Source organism: Rhodamnia argentea, chromosome 7, assembly GCF_020921035.1.
Source record: "Rhodamnia argentea isolate NSW1041297 chromosome 7, ASM2092103v1, whole genome shotgun sequence".
NCBI classification, from domain to species: domain Eukaryota; kingdom Viridiplantae; phylum Streptophyta; class Magnoliopsida; order Myrtales; family Myrtaceae; genus Rhodamnia; species Rhodamnia argentea.
Genome location: NC_063156.1, coordinates 6800495 through 6828017, shown reverse-complemented (window position 1 = coordinate 6828017; position 27523 = coordinate 6800495). Strand labels below are relative to the sequence as shown.

The 27523-nt window shown below is 40.5% G+C and overlaps 5 protein-coding genes across 11 annotated transcripts in view; all 5 read right to left on the bottom strand.

The window, feature by feature from the left end:
• The window catches only part of LOC115746805, a 959385-nt gene that overhangs the window by 349803 nt on the left and 582059 nt on the right, over positions 1-27523 (bottom strand). The window lies entirely within an intron of this gene.
• Positions 1084-3411, bottom strand: LOC115746931 (peroxidase P7-like). Its single transcript, XM_030682917.2, has 3 exons — positions 3132-3411; positions 2327-2518; positions 1084-1844 (listed from the first exon to the last, which is right to left on the bottom strand). Exons 1-3 carry the CDS (start codon positions 3342-3344, stop codon positions 1296-1298), a joined length of 954 nt encoding a protein of 317 aa, XP_030538777.1. The 5' UTR covers positions 3345-3411; the 3' UTR covers positions 1084-1295.
• On the bottom strand, positions 8169-26167 carry LOC115746929 (probable serine/threonine-protein kinase PBL7). 3 transcript variants are annotated; one of them, XM_048282101.1, is made up of 7 exons: positions 26157-26167; positions 11030-11329; positions 10347-10585; positions 10110-10245; positions 9235-9493; positions 9000-9132; positions 8169-8828 (listed from the first exon to the last, which is right to left on the bottom strand). In XM_048282101.1, the coding sequence occupies exons 2-7, from the start codon at positions 11187-11189 to the stop codon at positions 8553-8555; spliced, it is 1203 nt and encodes a 400-aa protein (XP_048138058.1). In that variant the 5' UTR covers positions 11190-11329; positions 26157-26167; the 3' UTR covers positions 8169-8552. The 3 variants fall into 3 exon arrangements, with proteins under 3 accessions (XP_048138058.1, XP_030538774.1, XP_030538775.1); XM_030682914.2 differs by lacking the exon at positions 26157-26167 and having other exon boundaries at positions 11030-11394; XM_030682915.2 differs by lacking the exon at positions 26157-26167 and having other exon boundaries at positions 8662-8882; positions 8917-9132; positions 11030-11398.
• LOC115746813 (50S ribosomal protein L1) lies at positions 13433-19769 on the bottom strand. 4 transcript variants are annotated; one of them, XR_007199169.1, is made up of 12 exons: positions 18927-19769; positions 18108-18122; positions 17933-18010; positions 17428-17472; positions 17237-17342; positions 16799-16863; positions 16671-16715; positions 16486-16593; positions 16309-16396; positions 14875-14921; positions 13832-14262; positions 13433-13725 (listed from the first exon to the last, which is right to left on the bottom strand). XR_007199169.1 is itself a non-coding variant. In XM_048282097.1 (11 exons), the coding sequence occupies exons 1-11, from the start codon at positions 19608-19610 to the stop codon at positions 14185-14187; spliced, it is 1359 nt and encodes a 452-aa protein (XP_048138054.1). In that variant the 5' UTR covers positions 19611-19769; the 3' UTR covers positions 13433-14184. The 4 variants fall into 4 exon arrangements, 3 of the variants coding, with proteins under 3 accessions (XP_048138054.1, XP_030538590.2, XP_048138055.1); XM_048282097.1 differs by having other exon boundaries at positions 13433-14262; XM_030682730.2 differs by lacking the exon at positions 18108-18122 and having other exon boundaries at positions 13433-14262; positions 18927-19766.
• On the bottom strand, positions 21115-26728 carry LOC115746872 (sec1 family domain-containing protein MIP3). 2 transcript variants are annotated; one of them, XM_030682810.2, is made up of 8 exons: positions 26601-26728; positions 26360-26517; positions 25849-25992; positions 25232-25381; positions 24277-24786; positions 22130-23671; positions 21987-22055; positions 21115-21478 (listed from the first exon to the last, which is right to left on the bottom strand). In XM_030682810.2, exons 2-8 carry the CDS (start codon positions 26405-26407, stop codon positions 21350-21352), a joined length of 2592 nt encoding a protein of 863 aa, XP_030538670.1. In that variant the 5' UTR covers positions 26408-26517; positions 26601-26728; the 3' UTR covers positions 21115-21349. The 2 variants fall into 2 exon arrangements, with proteins under 2 accessions (XP_030538670.1, XP_048138032.1); XM_048282075.1 differs by having other exon boundaries at positions 26360-26666.

The window sequence follows — 27523 nt, the reverse complement described above, 5'->3', positions numbered from 1 at the left end:
AGGAGTTTATTTGTTAGTTTTGAGCTCTGCATGTTCCAATGTGCCCAAAATGTGATCATGGAGGGCTAACATTCGACTCTATGCTTTACCATTGCCCTATGGATGGATAAGCATGATTTAGTTTATTGTCTCTATGAAAAGGCTATATATACGTATGTATTTATGTATGTAATGAGTCATTTGTGAACTAGTCTCATCATCCTTACCCTAAGAAATGGAAAGATAAGGTCAAGCAACATGTTGGAATGGAATGAATTTGTTTATAGAGGTTAGTTTTCCTATGTGTAGAGATATATTATTTATTTCTTCTGCATGATTGCGTCTTACTTTAGAGATCTAAACTCTCTCCTCTTTTTTCTTTGCGATATGTTCATTGGAAATCTTAAAGCTTGTCATGAAAGTATGCTTGAGTCAAAAATTTGTAAAAAGTGCAATCAAGTTCTAAAAGTCGTCAAAATTGATGCAATCGAGTCCTTCCGTTAATTTTGTCTAACTTGGCTAACGAAAAATGTTGACATGGCCACTTTATATATATTTTCTGCTAAAACGGCGTCGATTTGATCCAAATCCGAATTTTAATATTTTTTTATTTATCCGTAATTAGAAAATAAGCTACAATGAAAAGAAGAAGAAGAAAAAGAAGAAGAAGCAATAGCAGCAACAGCATAGCGGCGGTGGCAAGGAGCAGCGCTCGCCGTCAGATTCTAAATGTTGCTTCTTCCTTTTTTTAGTTTTATTTTATTTTTGAAAAATATATTAAAAATCATATTGGATCAAAATGATGTCGGTTTAGCTATGTCATTGTTATGTAGAAGAGAGAAAAATATTAAAAAAAGTTCACACTAACATTTTCCGTTAGCCAAATTGAATGAAGTTAACGGAAGGACTTGATTGCATCAACTTAACAAGTTTTAGAACTTAATTGCACTTTCTGCAAGTTTTAGGATTTCCGATGCACGTACCTATTTTTCTTTTCAATTTGTAGTTTAACATGAACATATCAGCAAACTGTCTACCATACAAAAATCCCAAAGGACACGTTCCGATTTCCTAGCGTAGACCAAGAAACATTGAATCGGGAAAAGAACACTTGGATTTGATGTCTGGATACATATATATATTCAGAAAGAAAGCAATACAACTTGTCAACTTCTTGACCAAGCCCTTCACAAACAAGAATCTTACTGAAAACAGGAAAAGAAATATTCAGAGGAGATAGACATGCATCAAACATTTATAACACTTAGCAAAATCCAGCTTACTTAATTCTTATTCTGTTTGGGGGGCATTCAACATTAGTTCACCACCCTACAGTTCCTTCTGATCTCTCCATTCGTTCCGGTGAGCGGGCTGATGTTGCCCATCTTCACCATAGCGGCCGCAAAATCACTTGCGAAAGCCCTATAGTTTTTGCTGTAAGTCCTGACGAGCGCATCCTGCGATCCTCTGTTGAACAGCTCTTGGTCTGAATGGAGGAGCCCGCGCCGCGCCACGAGGCTCTGGTAGTAGTTGTTGTCGAACTGGTTCGGGGTCTGGTCGAGAGGTGCGAGTTTGGCATCTCCTCCAGAGGCAGGGCAGTTAGTCCTCCGGGTGGTAGCGAAGTTGGCGTCAATGTTGGTCTCGTTGTAGATGCGGGTCCGGAAGGTGACGCACCGGGCCAGGCCAATGGCGTGGCCCCCAGACAGGGCAGTCATGTCACGGGCGTTGAGGCCTTGGGCGGCGAAGGAGGAGATGAGGGAGGCGAGGCTGGAGAAAGGTGATGGGATTTGGCTGTTGGCACCGCTCAGGCTGGCGGTCCTTGCGTCTCGCCGCCCTAGAGGCACCGTCCACGACGGTCCTCCCAACTGTAATGACAATCCCGATGGCACAAGCTCAGTTTGAGAGAAAATGCGGAGAAGTCAACCAGAGAATTTTTTGTATATTCATTACTTATGTAATTGAAGAATACAATAATATCTCGATCAAAATATACATAATTAAATACGTACAATATACGTGCAATTTTGAGATATGCGGATGATCAACAAAAATTTCATGATTATCTCTGACATAATGAAATATCTTATAGAAAGTGCTAAATATGTCTAACAAGCTCATACAATTTATGAAGGTAGCAAGGTCAGACTTCTATATATGTGTTATGTAAAAAAAAAAAAAAAAGTGAATTTATCCCACAAATAGGTACTGGATCCAATCACGAAACGAAGGGATGACTATAGAGTAATAGGTATGGTCAAAGATCTGAAGTTGATATAAACCAAAATCATGCATGAAACAAAGAGTATGAGCAAAAGTTAGTCATGATCAAGATTTATGAGACACTCACCAAGACGACACCGTCTCGAGCAGCGAGCGCGAGGATGTCCGCACAAGAAACGGTAGCATTGCAAGCAGCTTCAACGCGGGACTTGATGGTGTCGATGACTTCGAATCCCCTAAGAGAGTTTTGGTTAGGCCGAGCAGTCTTTTCTCCGGTGAAGGTGGCCGTGTCATCCAAAAGAACCGATGCATCACATCCCTGCACAAATCGAAAAGGCCGAGATTGTATCATAAGATTGCATCGAAAGAGACGGTCACAATTTGCACCATATCGCTTAATTAAGAGTTCATCTTTTTTCTTTTTTCCAATTCAATAACTATTTGAATTTAATGATTTCCTATGTGTATATGATATTCGAAGATGTTATAGGAATTTCTTTGCCTGTATTAATTTTTTTCTAGCGCTTAGAAACTTGTCTCACTTGTTATCTAGTAGAATAAGTCTAGAAAATGTCTTCTTAATTCGAATTTAAGCACAAAAGACATATAATCTCGTCATCGTGTGCATGTTTTGTCCCTCCAAAGTCCAAGTCAATCTCATGCATACTTTTAGGCCAAAAAAAAAAAAAAAAATCTCATGCATATTTAAAAATGGGGCACTACGTATTTATAAGGCACGTTATAAGCTCACGTCTTGAAGCGACATGACATTATTCAACACTAAAAATCAAACTTTACGAGGTTGACATGCCGGAATAGATCCTAAATGACCATAAAATCTACTTTAGCCTCCGTTAACAAAATGCAACCAAAATTGTTCTTTTGAAGAGCCAACAAATTAAAAATGAAAGCAATGAATCTTGGTTACGCACATTTACGAAACAATCATGGAAGAACATGCGGAGTATCGAGGCGCCCATCCTCTGCTCTCTTCTAACGGCTTGCGCCATCGCGTCGTGAACAATGCCTTGAACGTTGGGACACCTTCTTCCGTAGAAGTTCGGAGAAAGCTGAGCGTTCGCGAGGCAGGCAAGGAGGGACACGATGACCACGGTGACAACGGGGAAGTTGCCATTGGAGGCCATTTGGGGAGGGAGGGAGGGAGAGAGATGTGAATTTGGACTTGGGATAAGTAAAGCGAGCTCTCAAACTTTGCCTTGAACTTGTGAGTACAAGCCGTGGGTTTTTGTTCTGTATATATAGAGAAAATGCAAAGTAAACTATGGTTTCGTGCATGTGGCTATGGTAGAGATATTCAAAACTTGCTGCTGTACGCGTTTACATGAACTTTTAGGGTTTACTTTGAAGTTCGTTCTTGTTCTTCGGAGAGAGAGAATCTGAGGCTTTTTTTTACTACTAAAGGCGAAGAGAATCATGCAAAGGAAACAAAATAAGGTTCACCAAGTTTTTTTTGGAAGCGTGCATGCAAACAGCCGTCTCTTTTTACCTTTTCTTTGGTCTCTAGATGTTCATCTCGAATGTCGGAAAAAGCAACAAATTGAAGCTTCTTTGTGACTTCGTAATCGTCTGCCAAAGTGGTGGGAGGGTGGGTTCAAAGCAGAGTTGTGTCCGAAACGCCGTGCTTGGTAGCTTGGATAGGACAAGGAGACAGTATTTGGTGATGAACTGAGTAAATCTAGGTAAAATGTGGGATGAGTAGCCGTGGCTGCATGGTACATTGGTCTTAGAGAAATAGTGTTTTTAATAAGAACTTAATTACAGTGTAGAAAGTTCAGCGTGAGAAATTATTGCAGTAAAAAGGTCAGAGAGGGAAAAGAATTGCTAGAGGAAGAGAAAGAGAGTTGAGAAACACCGCGACGTGGTCGCTACACTTAAGTAGGGCTCGCTTGCTCTATCTATCTCTTCCCCTCTTGTTCACGATGTTTGCTACATCTGCTGGGATGGTCTCAAGCGACCAGCATGATGGAGGTGGCCGCCATTGTTATAACCACCGTAGCCCGGCGATCACTGCAGTGGTGGTGGTGGTGGTTGCCACCAATGGATCCTAGAGCTCTTTTATTTTTCCTTATTTGGTCTTTCTTGAAGTCCGTTTTAATTCTTTTTAACACAATATGTTTTATATGAATTCGTTCCCAATAGCTTTCCAAACTGATGATCAGATATGGAAAAGTCCTATAGTTTGTCTCCTCCTAAACGACCTAATCCATGATTGTTTATGGACATAAACAAATGGCGACAGTAATGACAAATCATTTTGATTTCCGACATTCATGTTGAAGGCTTGGCACATTTGACTTGGTGCAAACCAACGCTCCACCAGTTGAAAAAAAAAACATGTGGATATTATGCTTATTGTCACGTCACCAAGTTTGGTCAATAGAGCTTTTGTAAGCTTCTTTCTCCTTTGCGATCAATATCTTTAGAGGAAAAAAGGAAAAAAAAAAAAAAAAGGAGAAACCACCTGTTTAATATTGGAATTAACACAATTCAAAAAAAGCTAAGAGTTGAGGGCCGGTTGTTTGCTCCATAAGCTATAGTTTTTCGACAAATTGGCGCTGACCCGACTCTCTTTGAACATGACATGACACGATGTAGGTTAAGAGATTGAAATCTCTTACTTCCTTCTTTTAGCGACGTTCAGGTTGCGTTTTTTCGTTAAGTTTTTGTTGCTTTTTGGTTGTCTAACGTGATTACGTCTATTTCGTGTGTTTGGCATGCAAGACACGATTGATTTATGTACAATAGAAAATACTTTTTGCGACGTAATTTTGCATTATTTTGTGATGACTCAAAACTCTCAGGAAAAATGGTGGTGTCCATATTTCCTTTACATTATTTGAGTGTCCTAATCTTTCTAATATAGACATTGTAGAAAACTCAAGTCGATTTTCGATGCTCTAATTTCACCCATATATGAATTTGTTAGACATTGCTAATAGCTAAATAAGATGTCGGAAAAAAAAATTAAGCCAAAACTACTCCTTTAATTAGCGCAGAACATGAAGAATTCAAAGATCTTAGGCTAAAGAGGGATCTCAAATCTAACTTAGCCGTCTTTCTTGGTATTTTTTTACCGGTAAGGGTTTTTATCAACGAATGTCTCTGGACACCTATTAAATATACGTTTATATGGAATATTCTGAGTTATAGCGAGTTGATCACGCATCACATGAGAAAAACAATGTATTGAAAAATCGCAAACTTTCTTTAGATGGCTTCTTAACAAGTATCACGGAGGCAATTTTGTTTTCCCCTTTAACAAACCCCATCCGATCAAAGCCGTCAAACGATATGCAATAAAAATCCACCACTAAATAACCCGAAAAATCGAGAAGCAAATTCTATAAAAAAAGAAAAATGGTGTTGTCTCCCTTAATAATATGATTCCAAGGTATCGTACTCGTGGACTCTTTCGGTGTTTATCATTTTCAAAGCACGCATCAAGTGGAGAGTTGACTTTGGTCCCGTGAGATTCGGACAAGCTGTAGTTTGCTCTGGATTTTGGTCTAACAATTATTGGCCAATCCCTTTGTTCCACCGACTCCACCGTCGATTCGCCCCGAGGAAAATTCAAGCAGATAAAATGTTTTTTTTTTTCTTGTTCTAGATTTCGAGGATTGGTCTGTCTTGGTCGAAATTTCTTGGAATTTGCAAGAAGTTAGATATGGAAAGTCAAACGAATATGGAAGAGCGTATGACCAGTGAAGTGTGTGGATGTGTGTGTTTGACCTGAACAAAAAGTCTATGAGTTTGGTCAGAGATTAGCGGGGAAGATTATTCATTTCTTTGTCTTCTCCCGATATAAATAAATAAATAAATAGATGAGTATATCCATTTTATTTTATTTTATTTGAAATTTGGGGACTAAAAGTCGTCCCACATTGGTGGTGAACACCTTCATGCATCGATATCTCCACAATGTTAAGTAGACATCTCTACGATTATCCAAAAGATGATAATATTTGGAGATTTCTAGTTGACTCGAACTTGTTTTTTTACCTTCCCCACCGTGTTTGAAAATTTAGTGTGGAAAGAGTCAAGTTAGTCCGGAATTGCAAATTAAATTTGCGGGGAAACTGGACGTGTGTGCTGTTGAACAAGTACTTAAATCGGGCGATACGTTTTCAATTTCAATAAGGTTTGATTGAGTTTAGGATCGTCGGCTGAAGTTAGGGCGCAAATCTCCCTAGTTAGTGCGATTGCTTCAGGGCGTAAGATAATTTTCAGCTCAAGAACCGGAGGTCACTTGATTAAATTCCGCCGGATGTGTGGGAACTGCTGTGGGTCGGGGCCTACTGCGTGCGCCAAAAGTCCGAACTGGACTTAACTTGTTTATGAGGCCTATACGGGATTTCGATGGGCCTTTCGGTATCGAATCTCCACACTCATGCCCTTGAATTATAAAATAAAGCCGCAATGAGTTCGACCCGTGCCCAAATGGCAAGGACGAACCCCGAAATCATGACCCTGAGGCATGCATCCGATTCCCAACCTCAACATCAATATGTCCATCTGATTTGGACTCGAGCAAAATCAAACCGAACCGTTGATACCCCTAAATGCTAGTACCTTTACCAGCTAAAAAATGAACGGCGGCTATAGATTGAGGCAATGCATGCATTAGAGGTGTGCAATTAGACTGGGTTTACCCGGAATTCGGATAGGACCACCCAAAAAATAGGATTGGGAATCGGTTCCTACTCAAACCGGTCCGGTTTCCGGTTCAAGAAGAAAACCCATCCGGACCGATTTTAGATCCGATTTTAGCTACTATTTAAAAAATCGATTATAACAAGGATTGTTTCAGGATTCTAGGTTTGGACCATACCCACCCGGCCTATGCTCATCCCTAGCATGCATGCAATTTCGTTTGGAAAAGCTGGCGCTTTGACCAAGCTTAAACGTAACGAGAGAGAGAGAGAGAGAGAGAGAGAGAGAGAGAGAGAGTGTGTGTGTGTGTGTGTGTGTGTGTGTATCCCGGCTGTTTATGGATAACCTAGAGAGAGAGAGAGGAGAGAGAGAGAGAGAGAGAGAGAGAGAGTGTGTGTGTGTGTGTGTGTGTATCCCGGCTGTTTATGGGTAACCTTTGAATAATATAGTTCAGAGATGGTCAATTGTCATCAATGCCCGTCCGATTCCATTAGGAGACTTTGAAAGTTGGCACGTTCCGCCGGAAATAGTTGTGTGCATCCTTCATTTGCCATAGAGTCAAAGTTAGCAATCATACGACTTTTTCCCTAGATTAAAGGGTTAGGACATGCAATTTTTGACATGATCCCTTTACAAGAGACGTAGCTAAGGGTTTTTCCTTTTATGTTGAGCTTAATCCGTTTATATACACCAAGAATAGACATATCATTTCACGGATTTGGCCTTTTCAATACGCTTATGACAAGCATAAATACATTAACATATCCTATGTATATGTATTGACACTACACGGTCAGATGCATTTATTACACGGATTAACATGTTAGCGGTGACAACATGACATATTTAGATACATTTGAATACGTTTGTCACATAAACTGTGTGAACCGGCGTGATTGACACTCGGAGATATAACACGACTGATGAAACATGTGCTAATGCTTAAACCTAAGTTTGACATGACACCATTTGGACACGAGAACACGAAGTGCCGGCCTTAAGTGCGATCACGATTACTTCGGAAATTTTTTTTTTTTAAAAGAACAGCATGATCTATACGTTTGAGCACAACAATAGTCTTGCCTTACATGTTTACATCTAGCACTACTCATTCAACGGTGGAGAACACTTCCTCGTACATGATTTACTCAAGGTATCGAGGTTTCGTTTTGCCTTTCAATGAAAGCCCAGCGGAAAGTTTTCTTCAGAGTGTCTTCATTTAGATAGACGACCGCGCAACTCAGATTCCAAATGCTTCGATGTGATGACTAATCAAAATCTTCCAGCAGAGTTCCCAGGCAAACTAACCATGAAATTTGACAGACCACCACTCATTGAACCATTACCGTCAAGATTGGTTGAGCTTAGTTGCTGCTTATATAAAGTTTTACAAGAAGTTTCTAGGACTAGAGCTAGATAATAGTTAGAGCCTAGACAAGGTTGTGCTACAGTAGACGAGATCCGCATGAAGTTATCTCCGAAAGGTGCCAGCATATGAACAAACGCACTACCCGGATCGCTAATCCCTCAAGTCGGCTAAATGAATCAGGCCACATTTTCAAGAGGGCTTCGATAATAAGTCCCTGACATAGCTTTGCCAATATTCTACATCCGGCAAGACCAGAGCACCTGCTCGGCTGAGGAAGTCGCCATAAAATGCTTACAGCAGGTTCCAACTAGTTTCACATGCTTGATTTTCCGGATTCTGATCTAATTGGTGTCTTCGGGGAATGAAGACTAGAGGAGCTGCCTACCTTAGCAGTTGAGCGGTAATTCTTCACCAATGGCACCAGCGACTGCACGACATCCGCCATAAGTGGCCGGTAGTCCGATTCTGGCTGCACACACATTGCAGCGATTGCTGCCACCTGAATGACCTCTTTCAGTGAATACTGCCCCTCTAATGCAGGATCCATTATCTGCACGACCTTTTCCCTATCCGTTAGCTGAGGCAAAGCCTGTCGGGCAACAGTAAAGACCCATTACAATGTGAGTCTAGTAAAACGACAGACCTTCAGAGATATTGACTGTCGAAAGGCAAGAGACCAGATTCTGTAAAGGAATGGGGAACGACATTTGGAACTTTTTGAATACATATCAGAAGTGAGAAGATGAAAGAAAAAACGCACCCACGACACAAGAACCCCTTCTCCAGGAGGTCTCTTCATATCAACAGGAACTCTTCCGGTGAGCAACTCCAAGAGAACAACACCGTAACTGTATACATCTGATTTTGTAGTCAGATGACCTGTCAATGCATACCTGCGCACCAATAATATCAACATTGAAATGACTTTGATCACTATTGGGTTACTGAGAAAACAAATCCCAACCAAAATGAGAAGAATAATGAGTAGTTCATACTCAGGGGCTACATATCCTTGTGTTCCTAAAACTCGGGTAGAAACGTGGCCTCCAGCTTTCTCAGGTCCAAGCTTGGCCAATCCAAAATCAGAAACTTTGGCATGGAAATTTTTGTCCAAGAGGATGTTGCTGCTCTTGAAATCTCTGTGAATCACTGGAGGATTAATGTGCTCATGGAGATACTCCAGACCTTTTGCGGCTTCTAGTGCTATTCTTAGCCTGGTTTCCCAGTCCAACTTTGAGTAGCGAGCACTAGGACCTGCAAAGGACGTTGAAGACTAAATTAACCAGCAAGAAACACCTTCAACACAATCTGTATTGGAACAACTCATGAATGAGTGAGGATTATATGTTGTGTAGGGCAAGAGAAACTGCCAATTTTAGTGAAAAGACATTTTTTACGTGGTAAAACATTCACAGATGAAAGGCAGGACCGTGCTCAACATTCACAGATGAAAGACTTTTATCAGCTAAAGAAAGGCAGGACATTGGTGCTCAACTTAACTTAGAACCGTGTCAAGGCAAATTACTTTCAACAACAACAGGTTGGTTTAAAAGCAAAGAAACGGAACACATGACACAATAATAGTAATGAAGAGAAACGGCAACATGCTACTCCACTGTTATTATTACTAAAAATGGGAGCTTCCACCCTATCAGAGAGTACATTGACACAATGTAAAAGTAAAATTCAATAAATTCATAGGAAAGATAGAAAGGAGTTTATTGTCAAATTTAGTTCTTAAAAAAATACATGGACTTGCAAGAGTAGTCCGTGAAGTCCCAATGTTCAATTCTGAGATCCTATATCCCTAGAGTATAACCTAGATCCAAATGTTTCAAGCATCGGAATCATAATAAAAGCAGCAACTCACTGCTCAAAGGGTATAGATGTTCCTGCAGACCACCATTCGCCATAAATTCATACACCAGCAACCTATGGTTATGATCTGAACAATATCCAAGCAAAGTAAGCAGATAAGGAGAATGCAACCTGCTCAGCAACTCCACCTGCACAAAAGACAACATTGATCGACCAATAGATCCGAAAAAGTGCTCCGCAATAAGAGATAATATGACATTGATTAAGCAAACGTCCATATCCACCGAACCTCCACTTTAAATTCGTCCTCTCCCTGCTTTCCCGCCTGGTCCATGAACTTAATGGCGACTTTCCGGCCATCACTGAGCACTCCTCGATAGACCAATCCGAAGCTACCGTGCCCGACCACATTAGACTTGCTAAAACCACCAGTAGCTGAATGTAGCTGCTTGAAGGTGAACACCTGAAGTCCCTTCTCGGAAGCCACTTGCAGATCCCCAAAACCACCTTTCTCGGCGTCATTAAACCCTTGTCGCAGGCAATCAAGACCACATTAACTTACACTTAACTCAGTGCTAAGAAGAAACAGAGAACCCTTGAGCTTCATCACAAGCGAAACAAAAAGCTAAAGTAAAATGGTAACTCCGTGCGAGTTTCTCTGATCTCGAAGAGCTTAATTTGAAGCAAAGACCGAAGAATTTAAGAAACAACAGAAAAAATACAAGCTTGGAGTGAAGTTAAGAAAATCCCTCATTCAAACTATTCCACGCAAAAATCTCTTCACCGACACTCAAAAAGGAGCCACATTTACACCATCGGGAACGCTACAGAGCAGGAGATCAACCTACATAAAGACTCGTTTACCCACACTTCACTCCCTACGCACATCCGAAAACCAAACAGGCACAAAAAGAAGAGAATGCAGTAGTAGCGTAAGCAAGAAAGGCCCGGGGACGACGAAATGCGGCTCACCTCGGGTCTTCTTGAAGCGCTTGGAGACCCTGTTGCGGATGTAGCAGTAGTAGCTGAAGGCCACGAGCAAGGAGGCCATGGCGAGGGAGGCGAGCACGACGATGATGACCAGGGCGACGCGCTCTTTCCTCTCGTACTCGGTATCTGCAGAGGCTTCCATCTCCTTCGCTAGGATCTAGGGGGGAGAGGAACCCTAGCCCCCCCGTCAGAACGAGGCTCGAAGGAACAACAAGAGACGCTAGAGAGAGAGAGAGCGAGAGAGAGGTGGCTCCTGTTTTGCCGAATTGGAAGTGAGAGAAGCTCTCTCTCTCTCTCTCTCTCTGTGAGGAGACTTCGCCACTGTGCTTGCTGTGTCTTGTCTCGTTTTGTGGCGCGGAGAACATTAAAAACAAGTCAGTATGTCTGAAAAGCTGATTGTGAAAACAGTCGGTCGTGTAAGTGGTGGATTTTCCTTTGCCTTGTGTTCCTGTTACACAAGAGATTAATATCATAAAAAAACCTCGAATTAATACATATATAATAAATTTATCTTAAATTATTTTTTATTATGAAAATTTTCAAATTAATACACTTATGATAAATTTTTTTTAAATTATTTTTTCGACAGCCATAAACTTCACACTGATACATCTATGATAATTTACTATAAACTAATTATTTTAACCACAAAAAACTTCAAACCGATACACATGTGAAAAAATTACCTTCCGTTAATTTTCGTTAAATTAGATTAGTACTACGAAAAATTTCAAATTGATACATCCGTGACAAATGGATGGTAAAAACACCAAACATGTACATCCAACAATTGTCACGTGTCACCCAAATCAGCAATTTGACGATAAAATTAAACGAAAAATAACGGGAGATAAATTTATAGGGTAAATTTATCACAAATATATCAGTTTGAGTTTGACGTGATATTAACCCTAAATAGAAAACCTTTTTTTTTTTTTGGTGGCTGTTATAAGGTCATGGTCCACATCAACTATAATTGTTCATTTGCATACTCAACAATCAGTGTTGACTCAATTTATGATTAATTAAACTTGCTCTACCTTTTTAATTTGGGTTAATACCATGAAAAACCCTAAACCGGTACACCCGTGACAAATTTACCCTAAATTATTTTTTTGATCACGAAAAACCCCAAACCGGTACACCCGTGACAAATTTACCTCAAAATATTTTTTTGACCACCAAAAACCCTAAACCGGTATATCTATGACAAATTTACCATAAACTAATTCTTTTGACCACGAAATGCCCTAAACCGGTACACTTGTGACAAATTTACCCCAATTAAATTGATTTAATATAACGAAAAATCTCAAATTGATAAATTTGTGACAAGCAGATGGTCAAAACTCCATACTGGTATACTCGCTAACCGTCACGTGTCACCAAATCAACAGTTTAATAGTTAAATTTAACGAAAATTAACGGCGGGTAAATTTGTCACAGGTATACCAATTTGGAGTTTTATGTGGTCAAAAAAATAATTTGGGGTAAATTTATCATAAATGTAACAGTTTGAGGTTTTCCGTGGTATTAACCTTTTTAATTTTGAGAAATGAGGAGTGCAGCTGTCCTGCCGCGAATGTACCGGGTCGCTAATCTGCCGAGTAGCCGGGTACCGGTCCCATAGACCGAATAAGTCTTCCTAAAAGGAAACACGTGGAAAAAAAATTCACCTTGGAATCATTGGAAAAATAGACATGATGGACAGCCAAGAAAAGGAGAGCGGAAGAAAAAGATGTTGAAGAGACAAAAAGAAGGGCTGATCATCACCTTTCTTTTTCCTATGTTAAAGTGGGATTGATGGTATCCTAAATCAGACTTTTGCGCATCAAAAGCCACTTTGATATGGCAAGGAACAGCCATCTCATTGGCGTCATTACACAGAAGATTCAAGAGAAAGCACTTGTACGAGGAATGATCGTATGACGACTTATGATCATCTTACAACTCATACTTCTCAAACGGAAGAAGCGCTTTTCTTTTTCCTTCATTCCCTAAACCAAACAATTAGCAGATCGGTGAACGATAGTGCGTCGATACCGCCTGTTGCGAATGCAGAACCCCCCGCAATCTTATGCACACAGAAACATACAACATCCCGATTTGGGGGCTAGAAGATTAAGCCGCCAACGAAAATCCTAGTTACCTTTAACAATTCAGCTATGCTTCCTAGCATGTGAACCCTCACTGAGAAGGATTCCATATTCAAGCATTTTCACCGGGCGCAAGACAAAAGCAAATTTTGCCAACACCACTGCACATGAGATTAATCGACCCCCCAAAACGCCAAGGACAGTGGCTGCCGATGTTCGAAAGGCACTCTGCAAAATTGATATAGCTTGGAGCAGTAATCACAACTCACGAACAGCTCAAAAGTAAAGGAATGAAATGGAGAAGTAATATCTTCGATTCACATGTAAAGCGAATTTAATGAGAAATGTTTCGATTATCAAGGCATTGATTATACATGAGGCAAAAACTCAATGCATTAAAAACTCCACTCTCAACTCTATTTTGTGCCTCTTTGCCCAAAAAAAAAGAACTACAATTTGTGATTCAGACTCGGGCACTCGCCAATTTGGTCCTCCTTTCACGATGATGCTGGAAAAAGGAGATCAACACATAACGCTTGCAAGAGCAGAAGAATCAATACAAGAGATCAAGGCTGTTGCATACTGCAAAGTGACTCGGGAATTCATAAGAGGCACAAACCAATAAAAAATAAAAAGAACTAAAAACGAGCAGGAAAGTAAAGAACACTCTACATGTTGCACGTACAACCTTCCGCTCACATGCATCTGCCTCAGCTGGAGGGGTTATCATTTCATACTCTTCTCAATCAAAGAGCATCACCCGTTTAATTGATCAATCTCCAATGCCAAATGCTTATTGCTAAATCCAATAGATAAACTGCAAGAGCAACATGACTACAAGAACAAGATACCATCTCAAGTGACCATTCTATCATAGTCCCATGGAAATTTTTGCTGAAGGGAAATGCATTAATAAACCATCTCCCAGGACATAATAGAGAGAGGAAGCACAACCGAAATAACCTAAGCACAATGAATCTTGTGGAAGCCCCAGCACTTCATCAAAAGAAAAAATGATTGAGGAGTTCGCGATAGGCAACATCAGCTCAGACTAACTTTGGTATAGTGATCCGCAGCTTTTGATAGTGATTGTATTGAAACAGAGAATCCAGGTCCCATCTGCTTATGAACAGAGATATAACAAATTAATCGGGCTTAGAACATCATTTCGGCTGTGGTTATAGATGCACCATAGTAATTTAAACTGTGCATGACAACAAAGTTAACCAGCAAAAAGATTAAAACCATCAGTGTCAGCCATACAGGTAGATGACAAATCTTTCAAAAATGGACAGAGTTGACGACAATTATGGACAATAAAACACCTAGTTCTCCCTTTTAAACTGTCATATAGCTACTCATCTCAGATAGGACAATAGTTAAGAACTGCTACTGTAGACAACAAACAAAAGGAAAAAACACAGATTGTAGGATCTTTATAGTGGAGCATTGTTCAGAGGAAGAGGGGAAGGGAGGACAGGGGAGAGAGGTGGTGGTAGATCTCTAAAAGGCTATTTACGCTAGAACCACTCAACCAATATGTAGTCAATGGACAAACTTTTACTCAGGTAGATTAGCAATAAGAGCAGGTTTTTAGTAGCATATACAGATGATTCATTAGATATAAAGATAAAAACGCCCTCAAGTGATCTAAAAAAATTCAGTTGCACACTGAATCAAAGCTCAAAAATAGATGCTAAAATCAACCCAGAGAACCGCTTACAAACATACCGTGCCGCATATGTGGAAAGAGTTCACATAGCCAGCATATTTGGAAGCTGCAAAAATAATTTAAAATGATACATCAGATATTTTAATAGCTAAGACCATATGTGGTCATAGTATAATTGCAGCAAAACTTTTTATTAACACAAGGAAACATAGGCATATTGCTCTTATTTCTATATCTGAATGTCAGAAACATAGAGGTGGTCCTATAATTACAGGAGCAAGCTTGCTCCTTCCACATCCAGGGCATCAAGACCTCAGTGCACCAAGCAGAAGAAGAGAAGACCACTCTAGATATGCTTTTGGATTTAGCGGGGAAAAAAACACATGAAGTCCTAATGTAAGTTGAGGAAACGAGTAAAACCAAATCATCTAAACTCAACATAAATGACATTTAAACAAGCAGCTCTCTGGCCATTCTTCCGAAACAACTCCAGACCAGTCTCAGTGGCTCATTGTCACTTAAGAATTGAGAGACTGTCCATACAGGGAACTAAATCCACAACTTTTAAAGTCTATGCCCTGTATGATGTGAAAAACATGCAATCAATTGAAATTACATTAAAGCACTAACCTTTTTCTTTGGGTGTTATTACAAATCAAACCATCCAAAGAAGAAAAATCAAAGGACAGAACACGTTGCTTTGTAGTTATGTAGCTCCAAAAATTAAATGAATCGCATTCTATTGAAACAATTGCATCAAGTTGCACATGCCCTCTTGTCTTTTTCTAGATACTTTTAATTTGGCTTGACATAAAAGCTATAAGTGATTTGAATAAGTATTATTCTCTTCCCTATCTTCCAACACATTTGTGAGAAGGAAGACATACTGTCAACTACTGATGCACTCTCTCTCCCCAAAGACCACCCAAACAAGAGAGATTTTTAGGTGCTTCAAGAGCATGGAGTGGCCATCCACCCAGCCAATAATGGAGCACGCTTTTTTTATGTTTCTTCAATATTTTAACAACACTATCCTCCGTGATCATGTTGGGTGTATAGCCATTTGGTGTTCTTGGAGCAACTCAACTTTCTCCACATCAGTTTTGGGAGTCACGATATAGAAAATGTCAACTTCAAGTGAATTCTTTGCACTTCAAAGTGATTGGATATGCAATGCTCATTTATTCTCTCTTCTTCAATGAACTCAGGTGAATTTGGATACATATATACAATAGAAAATCATAAATCATGACCACTTTCACACAGAAGATATGTAACATATGGCAAGGATAAGAGTAAAATTTTAAATTCTCTTCCATATTTCGAGTCTCAAAGCTACTACTTTAAATAATTAGAAAACCAGCTAATTTTCATGTCTGACAGTAACTTTATACTTGGACTTTTCACGGGGGGCAACAAATAACAGCATGTCAATCTTTAATTCACCAGGGCAACAAATAACAGTATGTCAATCTTCAATAAAGATCACTTACTTTTCTTCAGCCCTGCAGGTTTCGCATGCAAAAGTGCATTCACAAAAGCACCTATATTCTCACGTAAATCATCATCTGATAAGCTCGCCTACAGGAAAGTATAGCAATCACAAGAGGATAGTCAAATCAATGAAACCAAGGGTCTATGTCATGCTAAAGGAACATGATGGGGGATACCTTCCCAAGTCCGACATGCACAATAGATGTTTTGTCCATTTTAAAGTCAACGTTACTTTGCTTTGCCTCCCTCACGGCTCGGGCAACATCACTGACCAAGGTACCTTGCTATTCCACGTATAAATACAATCAGGATAACTCAGTTCAGAGATCTGTAAATATAATTCAAGTTCAAGAGCACTCACTTTGGCATTTGGCAGCAAACCCAGAGGTTTTAGAACCTTCGCAATCTGCAAGAGTTCAATTTGCACCTCCGGTTAGGGCGACAAATATGTGAAATCTACACTTTCACTGTAGAGTCAACTTAAATAACCTTTAGGACTTGGGGCATGAATCCCGGAGTTGTGAAACACTTTTGTACATCAAACTTGCCGCCACCTACAGCAAACCGAGGGAAAACATGTTATACATAATAAAAGCAAAACTAATGTTCCCAAGAAATTTAGGAACAAAGGCATATAATGACAAAAAAGCACTCTGCTGTTGTGCTGAACATTTGATGCATAGTGAAGAAAAAGGATCTTTGGCTTCTTTTCAACATGTAAACATATACAGGAGAAACACTGACCTAAGAGAAAAATGTAAGCACTGCACTGCAAGTATGATCTATTCGACTTCTGACCATCTATCTTAAAGTTTGAGAGTATTATGCATAACCGTGGTGGCGCAACATGAGTAGCAATTCATAGTTTGCTGAGTAAATTATGCCGAAAATTAACCAGCAACCATGATAACAAGATTAGCTCATTACTATTAGCAATCTTCTCAACAAGTTCAGGACCACCAACTATATCAGCACCAGCTGCTCTAGCTTCATCAGCATCTGCCCCCTCACCCAGGAAAGCTACCTTGGAAACCTGAACGAAATCATAATTACCAGATGAAGAAACTATGTAATGCTAATAAGAGTGAATCCTAATGAAGAATGGAAGTAGCTAGTACCTTCATCCCACTGCCATGAGGTAAAACCAAGCTACCCCGAACTATCTGTACCATAGTTTAGGATAATCAGAAAGTAAATAAAATTTTGGTGGGTTATGAAACTATCAAGCCATGAAACACAGGTGATGTGACACAAATATTTTTGCTGCTGTAGAACAAGAATCAGATAAAGACCAGACAGATCAAAATGTTTCCTCAGAAGTCTAACATGTAGAGGCATATATATAGTATAGACTTATAATATCGGTACCCTAATAATTTTTCTCCCAGTACAAAAGGATATTGGCAGCTGACCCAACAAACAGATACAATCTTTCAGAATGTGCGTTAGTATGCAACAATGTATCTCAGTAAAATGAAATACCAAATCCACAAGAGAGAGTCTCACCTCTAAGCAGATAAATTAGAAGTAGAGGACATTGTTAGCCCATCTAGACTGATACATATGATGACATAGAAAGGATGAGATAAAGACAGCACATGATCAGAGCGGATTGTGAATTACCAAGTCACTTCGCTTTTTCTCAATGCCCAACCTTACATGAGCTTCAATGGTTTCATCAAATTTTGCCCGTGCATTAGCCTGAAAAAGTGAAAACACTCACTATTAAAAGTCTACTTAAAAACAAGCCACAAGGCAAATAATATCTTAACCTTCGGAATAGAAAATCTCTAAGGACCTCTGTCATATCACACTGGAACTTTGGCAATTATGCATCAGGAACAAGCCAACATGCAAACAAAAATACTTCTGTCAGCTTGGGCATCTAGGACAAATGTCAAAGATCAGTCCCACATTTTCTATAAGCAAAGGTCAATTTCCAGCCTAGTAAAAAGGAATAGTGCGAAACGAAGTTTGAACACTCATTCATATTAGTAAATGAACCACAATAACCTGGTACTAAACCGATTCCTGCTCCCCTACTACCCCATTCATATATATGCCTTGATATGCTAGTTTTTCAAGAGATCACCCCCTATGTTAAAACTTTTTTCAAAATTTGGCAAAATCTCCCAAACAAAAGTTCTTTTTTTATCATCAAGAAGCCCCATGATGTAGAGGATGTGTACCTAAGAACTGACAGGGCATAGAATGAGAAAAGAAGAAACAAGTGTTATGGTGGCAAAAGGGCAAACATGCCAAGAACTTAATATTTGAAGTCTTCACCTATATAGACGGACTATCTCCCTACAAAACTTACATTGCCTCTCAAAGTGCGTTACAAGATGAATAGAAATAGACAAGAAGGGTTCCCACACTGACAAACATTTAGTCTTTCCATGTCAATTTGATACGAGACATGTGCATTTGCAAGTCAAACCTCTTAAGCAGCACTACATTTCGAAAAAAATACCCAAATGACATATTCTTATAAAATGGAAGAGATTTCTACTGCTACTGCGCTTGCTTAGTGCCTCTCCAAACAATTTTTTTTTTCCTTTTAGCTCCAAGACGGGGCATTTCCAATTTATCAAGAACAGCATCAATCAAAACTAACCTTGACAAGCCGGATCGCCTCGGCCAAATCGTAAACAGCCTTGCTCTCTCTCTTCTCAGCCTTAATTATCATCGGGAACGGCACCATCGCCTGCTCCTCCTCCTCCAACACCCGCGACAATCTCCTCCTCCTTATCACGGCCGCTTGATTAGCTGCCTCGTTCCGCCTCCTCTCGACCTCCATCTTCTCTCTCCCCTCATTCCCCTTCTCCGCCTCCGCCCCCTCTACCGCCGCATCTTCCGACGCCCTATCCTCCGGAAGCGGCGCCACGCGCATCGGGTACGACACGGGGGATATCGAGGGTGCGTCCTTCATGTAACGGATGTCCTCTCGGGTCCAACGCGCCCGAGCCTCCCGGATCGGCGCCTCGCGGGGCGGCGGCGGTGGGGCCTGAGCATCGTGTTGAGCTGGAGTTTCTGGAGAAGGGGGCGGGACTTCCTTGGGCTTGGCGGCGTAAGAGACGGGTTGGATGGGCACGGGCTGGGGCCGCCGCAGCCGCCGCTCCGGCGGTTCGGGAGCGCCGTCGTCGTTTGGGGAGGGTTGCGATTCCGATGGCGAGGAGGACGAAGAGGAGGAGAAGTACTTGGGGAGATGGTGGAGAGGAGAAGAGCAGGAGGAGGTGGAGGCCGGGTTGGAGAGGCAATGGCGGCGAGCACGGGAGAGCAGGAGCTTCAGCGAGGCCATGGGCTATGGCGGGACTCTAGCCTACGTCGCGACGGCCGACATGCACTTCCACTTGGGACACTCTGGGAGTAGCAGACGAGGCCGCCAGGGTTTTAGAAGAAACCGGACAGGGGTTTTTGTTTTTCGCTGGAGAAGATGATTTTCCCATTTCTAGTGTTTTCCTAGTCTTGTTTTTTCATTTTTGGCTGGCAAAAGTAAATTTAGTCCTATATATATATAATTTCCTTTCAATTGAAAATTGCAATAATACATAACAAGCCTTGCCATCGATCGATCGAGAGCGACCAGCAGAGGCCGCCGAACTCCCTTCGCATTCGTGCAATTTTCGTCTAATTTCCTTCTAATTTCCTTTGTAATCACGAAGTTTCACATAAAATTCTTGTCCAAATAAAGGTTTGAAATACCTTCATTGTTTAAAAAAAAAAACCCGATATTTTTATCATTTATATTTTCTAATTTTTGTCCTTTTTCTTTTCTTTTTTTTTTTCCCTTCAAGAAAAGGAACAACCACCAATGCGATAGCCAAACACAGGCCTCGCCCAAACAGCCATCGAGGGTGCCCTCGCTAGTGGCCAGCCATTGCCCGAGACCAGCCACTAGCGAAAGGGAAAGGAAAAAAAAAAGCTAAAAACAGGAAAAAAAATCAGAATATATAAATGACGAAAATATTCTTAATTATGTATTTATTTGAAATAAGGAAGGCAATTCAAATCCTTATTTAAGAAAATAACTACACTTCATGCCCTTATTTGAAATTTTCCTCGTGTATTGCCCTCGATACTTCATATTTCATTAAAAAAACAAAAATCTATCATGTGCCTGAGCTAAATTCATGTCTCTTCTGCTATCCTAGCTCTTTATATTTTCTTTTAGCCAAAATCAGATTTTATTTTGCTTCCCCCGAAGCATGATCAACTCGACTCTTTCCCCGGTTCTGGGCCTCTTCTGTGTCATCGCTCGATACACTCGGATTAGTTCTTCTTCTATATGGGAATAAATATGTTTCTCAGAATCTCGAAGTTCTTTAAACATGATTAGAATGTTATCAATTTATAAGAATTGGCTGGATATAAACAAAACTAACCTATTAAAAATCATACGTTATTTATATATTCAATCACTTAACAAGTGTTTCCGACCTGAATAATAAGATCTATGAGTGAAAACTCTCGTCAAGTGTTTCCATGATGAAACGCTCGAACCAACTTGTTTCAACCTCCCATCATGATGGACTGGAGACACAGGATAATCCCCAAGTACTCCAAATAAGAACGTTTATTCCTCGGTGGCACGAAAAAGTCAACCTCAAGGAGTTACAGAACAAGTGTTATGAACTAACGCGGAGCAGTAAACCGATCAATCCCGGATAGCACACTTTGACTTAAACTCTAATTGATCATATCCGGATGAGCCGTTCCAGATGCTGATCTCGCTCGGGTCATGAAACTGTTCTCGAACAATAATTTCACTTGAGAGAGAGGGTGAGGGTGAAAAAATGTAATCCCGGCTCACATGTATGAAAAAGGAAAATTGAAAATTCCCATTTGCATCCGCCATGTGGTATGAACCACCAAACCTCCTATCTAGTCTTGACTGCCCAAGCTCCATCTGGATAAATCTTTCTGGCAAAATTCGACCTCTTATAGTTCGAAAGGCCTGTTAATTGAACAGGAGTTCGCCCAATGGGTTCATATATTACTCACCTAAATGAATTAACCTATCGAAAACCGATGTGAAAATCAAGAGTAACTGGACTGTCCCAATAGTAGATCGACCATGTCATCAGGAGTAAGAAGAGTCGTTCCACCCAGGATCAATTGCATATCAGGCCTGCCACTTTCAGAAACTGCCTCCTGGACTTCTCGGACCTGCGACAGAGACAAAGTGGTAGTCATTTCCTTATGGTTGTCGCACACCACGATACAACCTAGCGCATCACTGCAGTGTCTCACGGTGTGCCTCGAGGGTTTAAATGTTGCTGAGCAATGGGCAGGCTCAGTCAGGGCCCCTACGTCGGGCCGAATTTGTCGCCTAGTCCCAGCCATAACAAAAATATTCATGTAGAAAATTTCCAGGCCAGGCTTTATAACTAAAATAATCACGCACAAGCCCGGGCGGCACAAAAGAGCCCTTCAAGCCCATGGGCCGCCAATCCCATGACTGGGTATATGGTTAAATTTCTGAAAAATTTTTTTGTGGTAACTTTCATCTCATTTTGTCATGAATCAAGAGGTAAATTGCAGAGTTTTTATCAAAGAGCATTTTGCAACACGTCAAATCGTTGTCTCAATGTCGACCTCCCAAAAAAAAAAATCATTGTCTCAACAGATTGATGGGTGCAAGTAACAAAATCCAAATAAGGGGAAAGAGATGAACCTCCAAACCATTGATGCCCCCAATGACAAAAACCATAATCACGTCTTGATCAGATAGGCTTGGCTTTGCCTGCATTGGTTGGAAAACAGGAGTAAGCACATACGAGATACAGGAGCGAAAATGATGGAGGAAATGGAGCTAACCTGTCCAAGGCCAAATCTCCCAAACCCACTTTTGAAAAGCCGTCCAACTGTAGAGGAATGATACTCCAAGCCGGGTATATCGGACTTGTTTAGTAACCTGGTCAAAAGCTTGTATAGTAAGCCTTTATTCAAGCTGGAATCACTATTGAAGCTACTATCCAATGTGGACATTCCTTCTCCCAATATATTCCTTTTGCTTTTCGAGCTGGACAACTTGTGCAGGAATTTGAAAAGGTTGTCAACTCTATCATGCAGTTCCAACTTCAGTTGCATGTCGCCATAGGCATGGTCTTTGTTCTTGACATCCTCATCTCCCCAGCTATCCCACTGATCATCATCAAAGTCATCTGTTAACGATTCCTTAGCAGACGTTTCTTTACTTTTGTCCGACCGACTCCTTTTCCTATTGGCGTCAAGTTCTTCCATTAAGCCATCAAGAAACTTCAGTTCAGCAATGCTAGGGTTTTCAATAATCGCCTCAACAAGAGCTTCTTTCAATGAATGCTCCTCTTGCCAAGAAAATGGGACACCAGATCCAGACGTTGGAAAATTCTCACCAGCTAATATGTACCCCACTAGAGTAAGGAGCAAAGTATCGGAAAAAGAAAGAAGCCCATTGGATTTCCCTGTTTGCCCATTCTTTCCTCTAAGAGATCCCACTAAAACACTCTTATGGAGAAGATCTCCAATTTGAGCAGCGAGACTCTGGCTGGTGTCCCCAGCGCTCACACTTAGCATTCTTTCTGCACTTATGAATGCATCCCATCTAGCAGAATGTTGTTCATCAAGAGCAACTATTGTAGCTGCAGCTAACTGAATCAGCCCCTTGTTCCGAATTAATGATGACTGACTCTTGCTGAGTGCCTTTATCATAGAAAGTAATTCTGACTTTGTAGCATAACCAGGTCGAATTTTAATATTAACACTGATATTTTCCCGACGTAGAGACTCTTGGAGCCATTTCTTTATTAATATGGTGCCATCTTTAGTTCTTCTGTCCAGTAATGCCTCTAAAAATGGTGTACCACGGAAAGTTTCAATGGAGACCAATGAGCCATTAAGTGGCTCCAATGACAGACCAATGGACTCCTTATTGTGACCATCGAAATTCAGCATAACTGAACTACTCATCTGAGAAGCCAAACCACCAGAATCCCACCCACTCAGAAAAGCACTGGTCCTATTCAGAAGTGGAATGCTCTCTACTTTTCCATCTTCACATAGGATTTCTGCAAGTCTTATCTGAACATCAAGAGGAGCACGTTGTAGGTTGCCAGTACCTTGTTTGAGTTGAGACTGCGAACCTCTCATGTTCACGGCAGGCACCAATCTTTCTCTACGCGGCAAGGATGAAAATATTCGATCAACAAGCGAATCACCATGACAACAGGGAGTGAGAAGATCAAGGGTGCGGTCAACAAGCAGTAGTCCAGCAGATCTCTTACGACGGCCGACATCGTAAAGACTTGACATATCAGTCAAAACTTTCCCGACTGATTTCGACAGGTCACCAAGGGAAAAAATTTCCATTTTCAAGTCCATCTGCAACTCAAACAAAGAAATCAGTCATAATTACTTACAACACTAGATTCGCGCTAATCTTGCACTTAATGAATGGTTTTCACACAAATAGCCACTGCTTAAGAGTGGACAACTACTACGACCCCCTAAAGGCAGTCCACAAAACTATTTTTTTCGTGCATCGAGTCATAGATCTCATTCTGATGTGCTTTTTATCATTATTTAAAAAAAGCCACATACAAATGAAAAAACATGACTGAGATTGAGATTCTGATGAAAAGGTAAGTAAGTTAAACAAGATTCATTTGTTCGACTAGATAAATTAGATAAAGCAAGAAATTGTGATTTCATTATTGAGAACACAAGTTGATATTTGGCTTCACTTAGGTACTGACAAACTCTCCAAATTTCGAGAAACAGAAACTCAAATCCCTATTAAAATGTTTAATTCTATCTTTTCTTTTCCAGTGAACCAACTGAAGCAAAAATTGCAGTTTATAACAACTGACAGAACACACTGTTATCTTCTCAACTCGAGTGCCACAAGGAGGTTTATCACTTCCTAACAGTTCATGCTTTCACATGAACAATTAGATAGATGTTTTTCAGTTTTATAATGTCTCTACCTTAGCAGCCAAATGGTAAATAAAATGAGCTGTAAGAATAGCTCCCGGAGGAATGTCTTCACCATCCAAAGGGACCCCTGTGCTCAAGGGAGGCAACCCTTGACTTATGGAATATTCATGCCCGTGTTGCAAGAAAGCTTCAGCCATGGATCCCTCAGAAGGTAAGACAAAGGCTCTGGGTGAAAGTGGACATAAAATACACGGGAAGTGATGAACAGAAACAACCAATCTTGACCCTATATCATCTTTATGTCCAGAAAAATTTTCTTCATATGAATCTCTTCCAGTTGAAGAAGCCTCCTTGTTAGGCCCGTCTTCTTCACTAGAAGGGAAACGCGACCATCCTTCATCTCCAAATGTCACATCTTCAGGAGAGTTTACACCTTTTGACTGCCTGGCTTTTGTATCTCGATTCTTAACAAGCTCTTCAAAATCCTGAATGAGCAAAGTTTCATATTCACGGAATGCATCTGGTCCTAGAGGTGAATCAGGATACGCTGAGTGGGCTATCTGCAAGCAAAAGGCACTAAACGCGTTTATAACGTGGAGAATAAACTAGAACCAAAAGGACAGAATGAGAGGCAACTAGCAATAGCTGCCAATTGCAACATCATGGTTCTTAAATTTTCTATTTGACATTTTCCACTAGAGTAACCTTGACGCCAATTAAGAAAAGCAAAATCATTTATGATACCATGTGGAAACAATATATATGAAAGGTGCCGTTATGTAAAAAAACTATCAGAAACATTAAAGAAATAATCTACCAAATAGACAAAGCCGTAAACATGGGCATACAAGGGAAGTTCCTAACCAAACATTATGTGACAAAGGAAAGTAAATATTGCTGTAAATATGGGGTTTCTAAAGCTAAACATCCTAAACATACGCCAACATATAAGCTAAAAAAACAACTGTCCCGCATAATAGTATAAGTGTAGTGCTGAAGAAGCACCTCTGAGATACATGTATATACAGTACAACGACGAACAAGTTGGTGTGAGCTCAGGCAACGTAGGATATACCGATGGGCGTCACTCAGTAGACGGGATGTCATGATTGTAACGTCCCTCCTAGGGTGTAATTTTGAGTTCCAATCAGCAACCTAAAGAAAAGGCACGGACAAGATAATTGAATTATGATTTGAGTAGTTACAAAAGGACAAGAGTAATAAAACTTTATCAATCACCCAGCTGGGTCCAAGCAACTGAATTATCTTCTTTTTTCTTTGCCATCCTCCCATTTTTCAAACATAGCTCGTCACTGTCTGAGTTTCAGTTTTAGGAGATGGCATAAAAAACATTCAAATTGCTAATTATACTCCAAGCTACTTGTACTTGAGCAACTTACTCGTAATCATACAACTCTTCCTACTGAATATATCATACTAATATGAATCTCACCACATTACATGTCATAGTCATTTTCACCAGGGTGTAGTCATTCTTCAGTGCTCACTTAGGGATGTCAGGTGATTATTCAAGTATTTCTAAGCATATACAGAAGGATAAGTGAGAAAAATTCCTAACACTCCACTGGGGTAGCAAAATGACCCACGCCAGATGTTCTTACCATGTCAAGGGGAGACATGTTCTCCAAGCTACAAACAGCGCATGCCCCGAGGCTGAGCAGCAAGGGGAAAGCCCCGAGATACTGGAAACTTTCAGTGCAGCCACCATCTATGTATAGGGTAGAATCTTTTATGTGCTCCGAAATCTAACCAGGCCAAAAGGAAGAATCAGAGAAGTGAACTACGCATTAGGACAAAGTTAACACATTTATCTATCGCGGCAACACGACCAGTTCCTCCAATAAACCAACATGAGCAAATGCATGGCCTGGCACGAGTTTTTCTCACAGCAATTAGCACTGAAGAAAACCAACATCTCTCCCTCTGACAGTGCCTGGCAACTCAAAAATGATTGACCAAACAACAAGACACTAAACGACTCAAAAGGAGCAAGAACAACACGATTCCGTACGACGACCCAGCACGAACTCATCCATCGAGGTTCCCGGAAACAAAACACCGCACGCAAGCGTCTCCCGAAGAAACAAAGGAATCGAAATCGATCAGACTTACGCCGCTGAGGGAATCGAGGCAGCATTTGGCGACATCGACCAGGGCCATGATCACCACAAGTCCCGCACAAACGTCCGACCTTCAGTTCGAAGAGTGAAACCGCCGTCCCCAACGAGTGACAGAGGAAACCAATCGAATCCGCGCGATCCCAAATCACTGAGCAGGCGCAAGTTAAATTAAAAGGTGGACTCTAATCGAGAGAGCGATGGAAATTAGCAGTGCGAGAGAGATCGGATCAGCTTGGCGAGGACAGTCATGGGATCAGTGGAGTTGAGGAAGACGATTGGAGGCTCGCCAAGCACATCGTCGCGATTGGGGTTTCTCCTGAAGAAGCTCGAGGGCGAGCGGTGAGCGTCGAACCGTCTCAACCGGGCATCAAAAGCGGTTCGAAACGGTCGTCCTGAGAAATCGTTATGCTCTCTGGCCGTTTTTACGTTGAACTTCACCTTTAGTATAATTTTTTTTTAATTTTAAAATTCGGTATCTTGTAGTTTTCATTCCTTGAATTTTTTTTTTAAAAGTATAAAATAAGTAGACTAATGAAAAAAAGACCAAATTAAAATTGCACTTACTGTCCTAAACATTTGGCTCCATGTAATTAAATTCTAAGTACTTTTAAATCCGGTGCAATTAAGTATTCTCGATGATGCTTGATCAATATTTAGGATGAACACCAATTCAAGGTTTATCCACGAACCGGTTCAATTTCAAAAATTTCAAAATCGGTACTGTGCAGATAAATTCCCGATTATGGATACTAAATCCACCCACCCCAAAACCGATCATTCGTAACAAATACTCTAAAAAACAATTATGATAAGTCAACAACATAATCTTTAGTTTTGTTTTTTGCGTACTTAGTGGAGAATGGTTGCTCGATACCATGAAAGGACAAATCTACCATGGTAGAGTGGGCACAAAAGGCATGCTTCTGCCTTTAGATAATCTATCTTCAAATTTACTACTTTAAATTTCACACGTAATTATTTTAAATACAAAGAAAAGAGATTGAAGAAAGACATAGGGCAAGAGAAAAGAAAGGGCATAAGAGCATTTTAAGTGTCGATATTATGTGCGGCGCTCACTTTGATGCCAATATATTTTTTTTGATCACTTAAGTGCCAAATCGAAAAAAAAAAACGATCATTTTGGTGCTAATGACAA

Coding starts and splice junctions, on each gene's coding strand:
- LOC115746813 (XM_048282097.1), bottom strand. CDS start 19,610: ATGGCCTCGCTGAAGCTCCTGCTCTCCCGTGCTCGCCGCCATTGCCTC. Junction 16,864..17,236: donor TGTTGAGAAGATTGCTAATA/GTAATGAGCTAA, acceptor GGTTTGCTGTAG/GTGGCGGCAAGTTTGATGTA. Junction 16,594..16,670: donor GTTTGCTGCCAAATGCCAAA/GTGAGTGCTCTT, acceptor TACGTGGAATAG/CAAGGTACCTTGGTCAGTGA.
- LOC115746872 (XM_030682810.2), bottom strand. CDS start 26,407: ATGGCCCTGGTCGATGTCGCCAAATGCTGCCTCGATTCCCTCAGCGGC. Junction 25,993..26,359: donor GCCTCGATTCCCTCAGCGGC/GTAAGTCTGATC, acceptor TGGCCTGGTTAG/ATTTCGGAGCACATAAAAGA. Junction 21,479..21,986: donor GGGGCATCAATGGTTTGGAG/GTTCATCTCTTT, acceptor TCTCTGTCGCAG/GTCCGAGAAGTCCAGGAGGC.
- LOC115746931 (XM_030682917.2), bottom strand. CDS start 3,344: ATGGCCTCCAATGGCAACTTCCCCGTTGTCACCGTGGTCATCGTGTCC. Junction 2,519..3,131: donor TCCATGATTGTTTCGTAAAT/GTGCGTAACCAA, acceptor CGATTTGTGCAG/GGATGTGATGCATCGGTTCT. Junction 1,845..2,326: donor CTCGAGACGGTGTCGTCTTG/GTGAGTGTCTCA, acceptor TTGTCATTACAG/TTGGGAGGACCGTCGTGGAC.
- LOC115746929 (XM_048282101.1), bottom strand. CDS start 11,189: ATGGAAGCCTCTGCAGATACCGAGTACGAGAGGAAAGAGCGCGTCGCC. Junction 10,586..11,029: donor GCGCTTCAAGAAGACCCGAG/GTGAGCCGCATT, acceptor GCCTGCGACAAG/GGTTTAATGACGCCGAGAAA. Junction 9,494..10,109: donor ACATCTATACCCTTTGAGCA/GTGAGTTGCTGC, acceptor CGTCCTTTGCAG/GTCCTAGTGCTCGCTACTCA.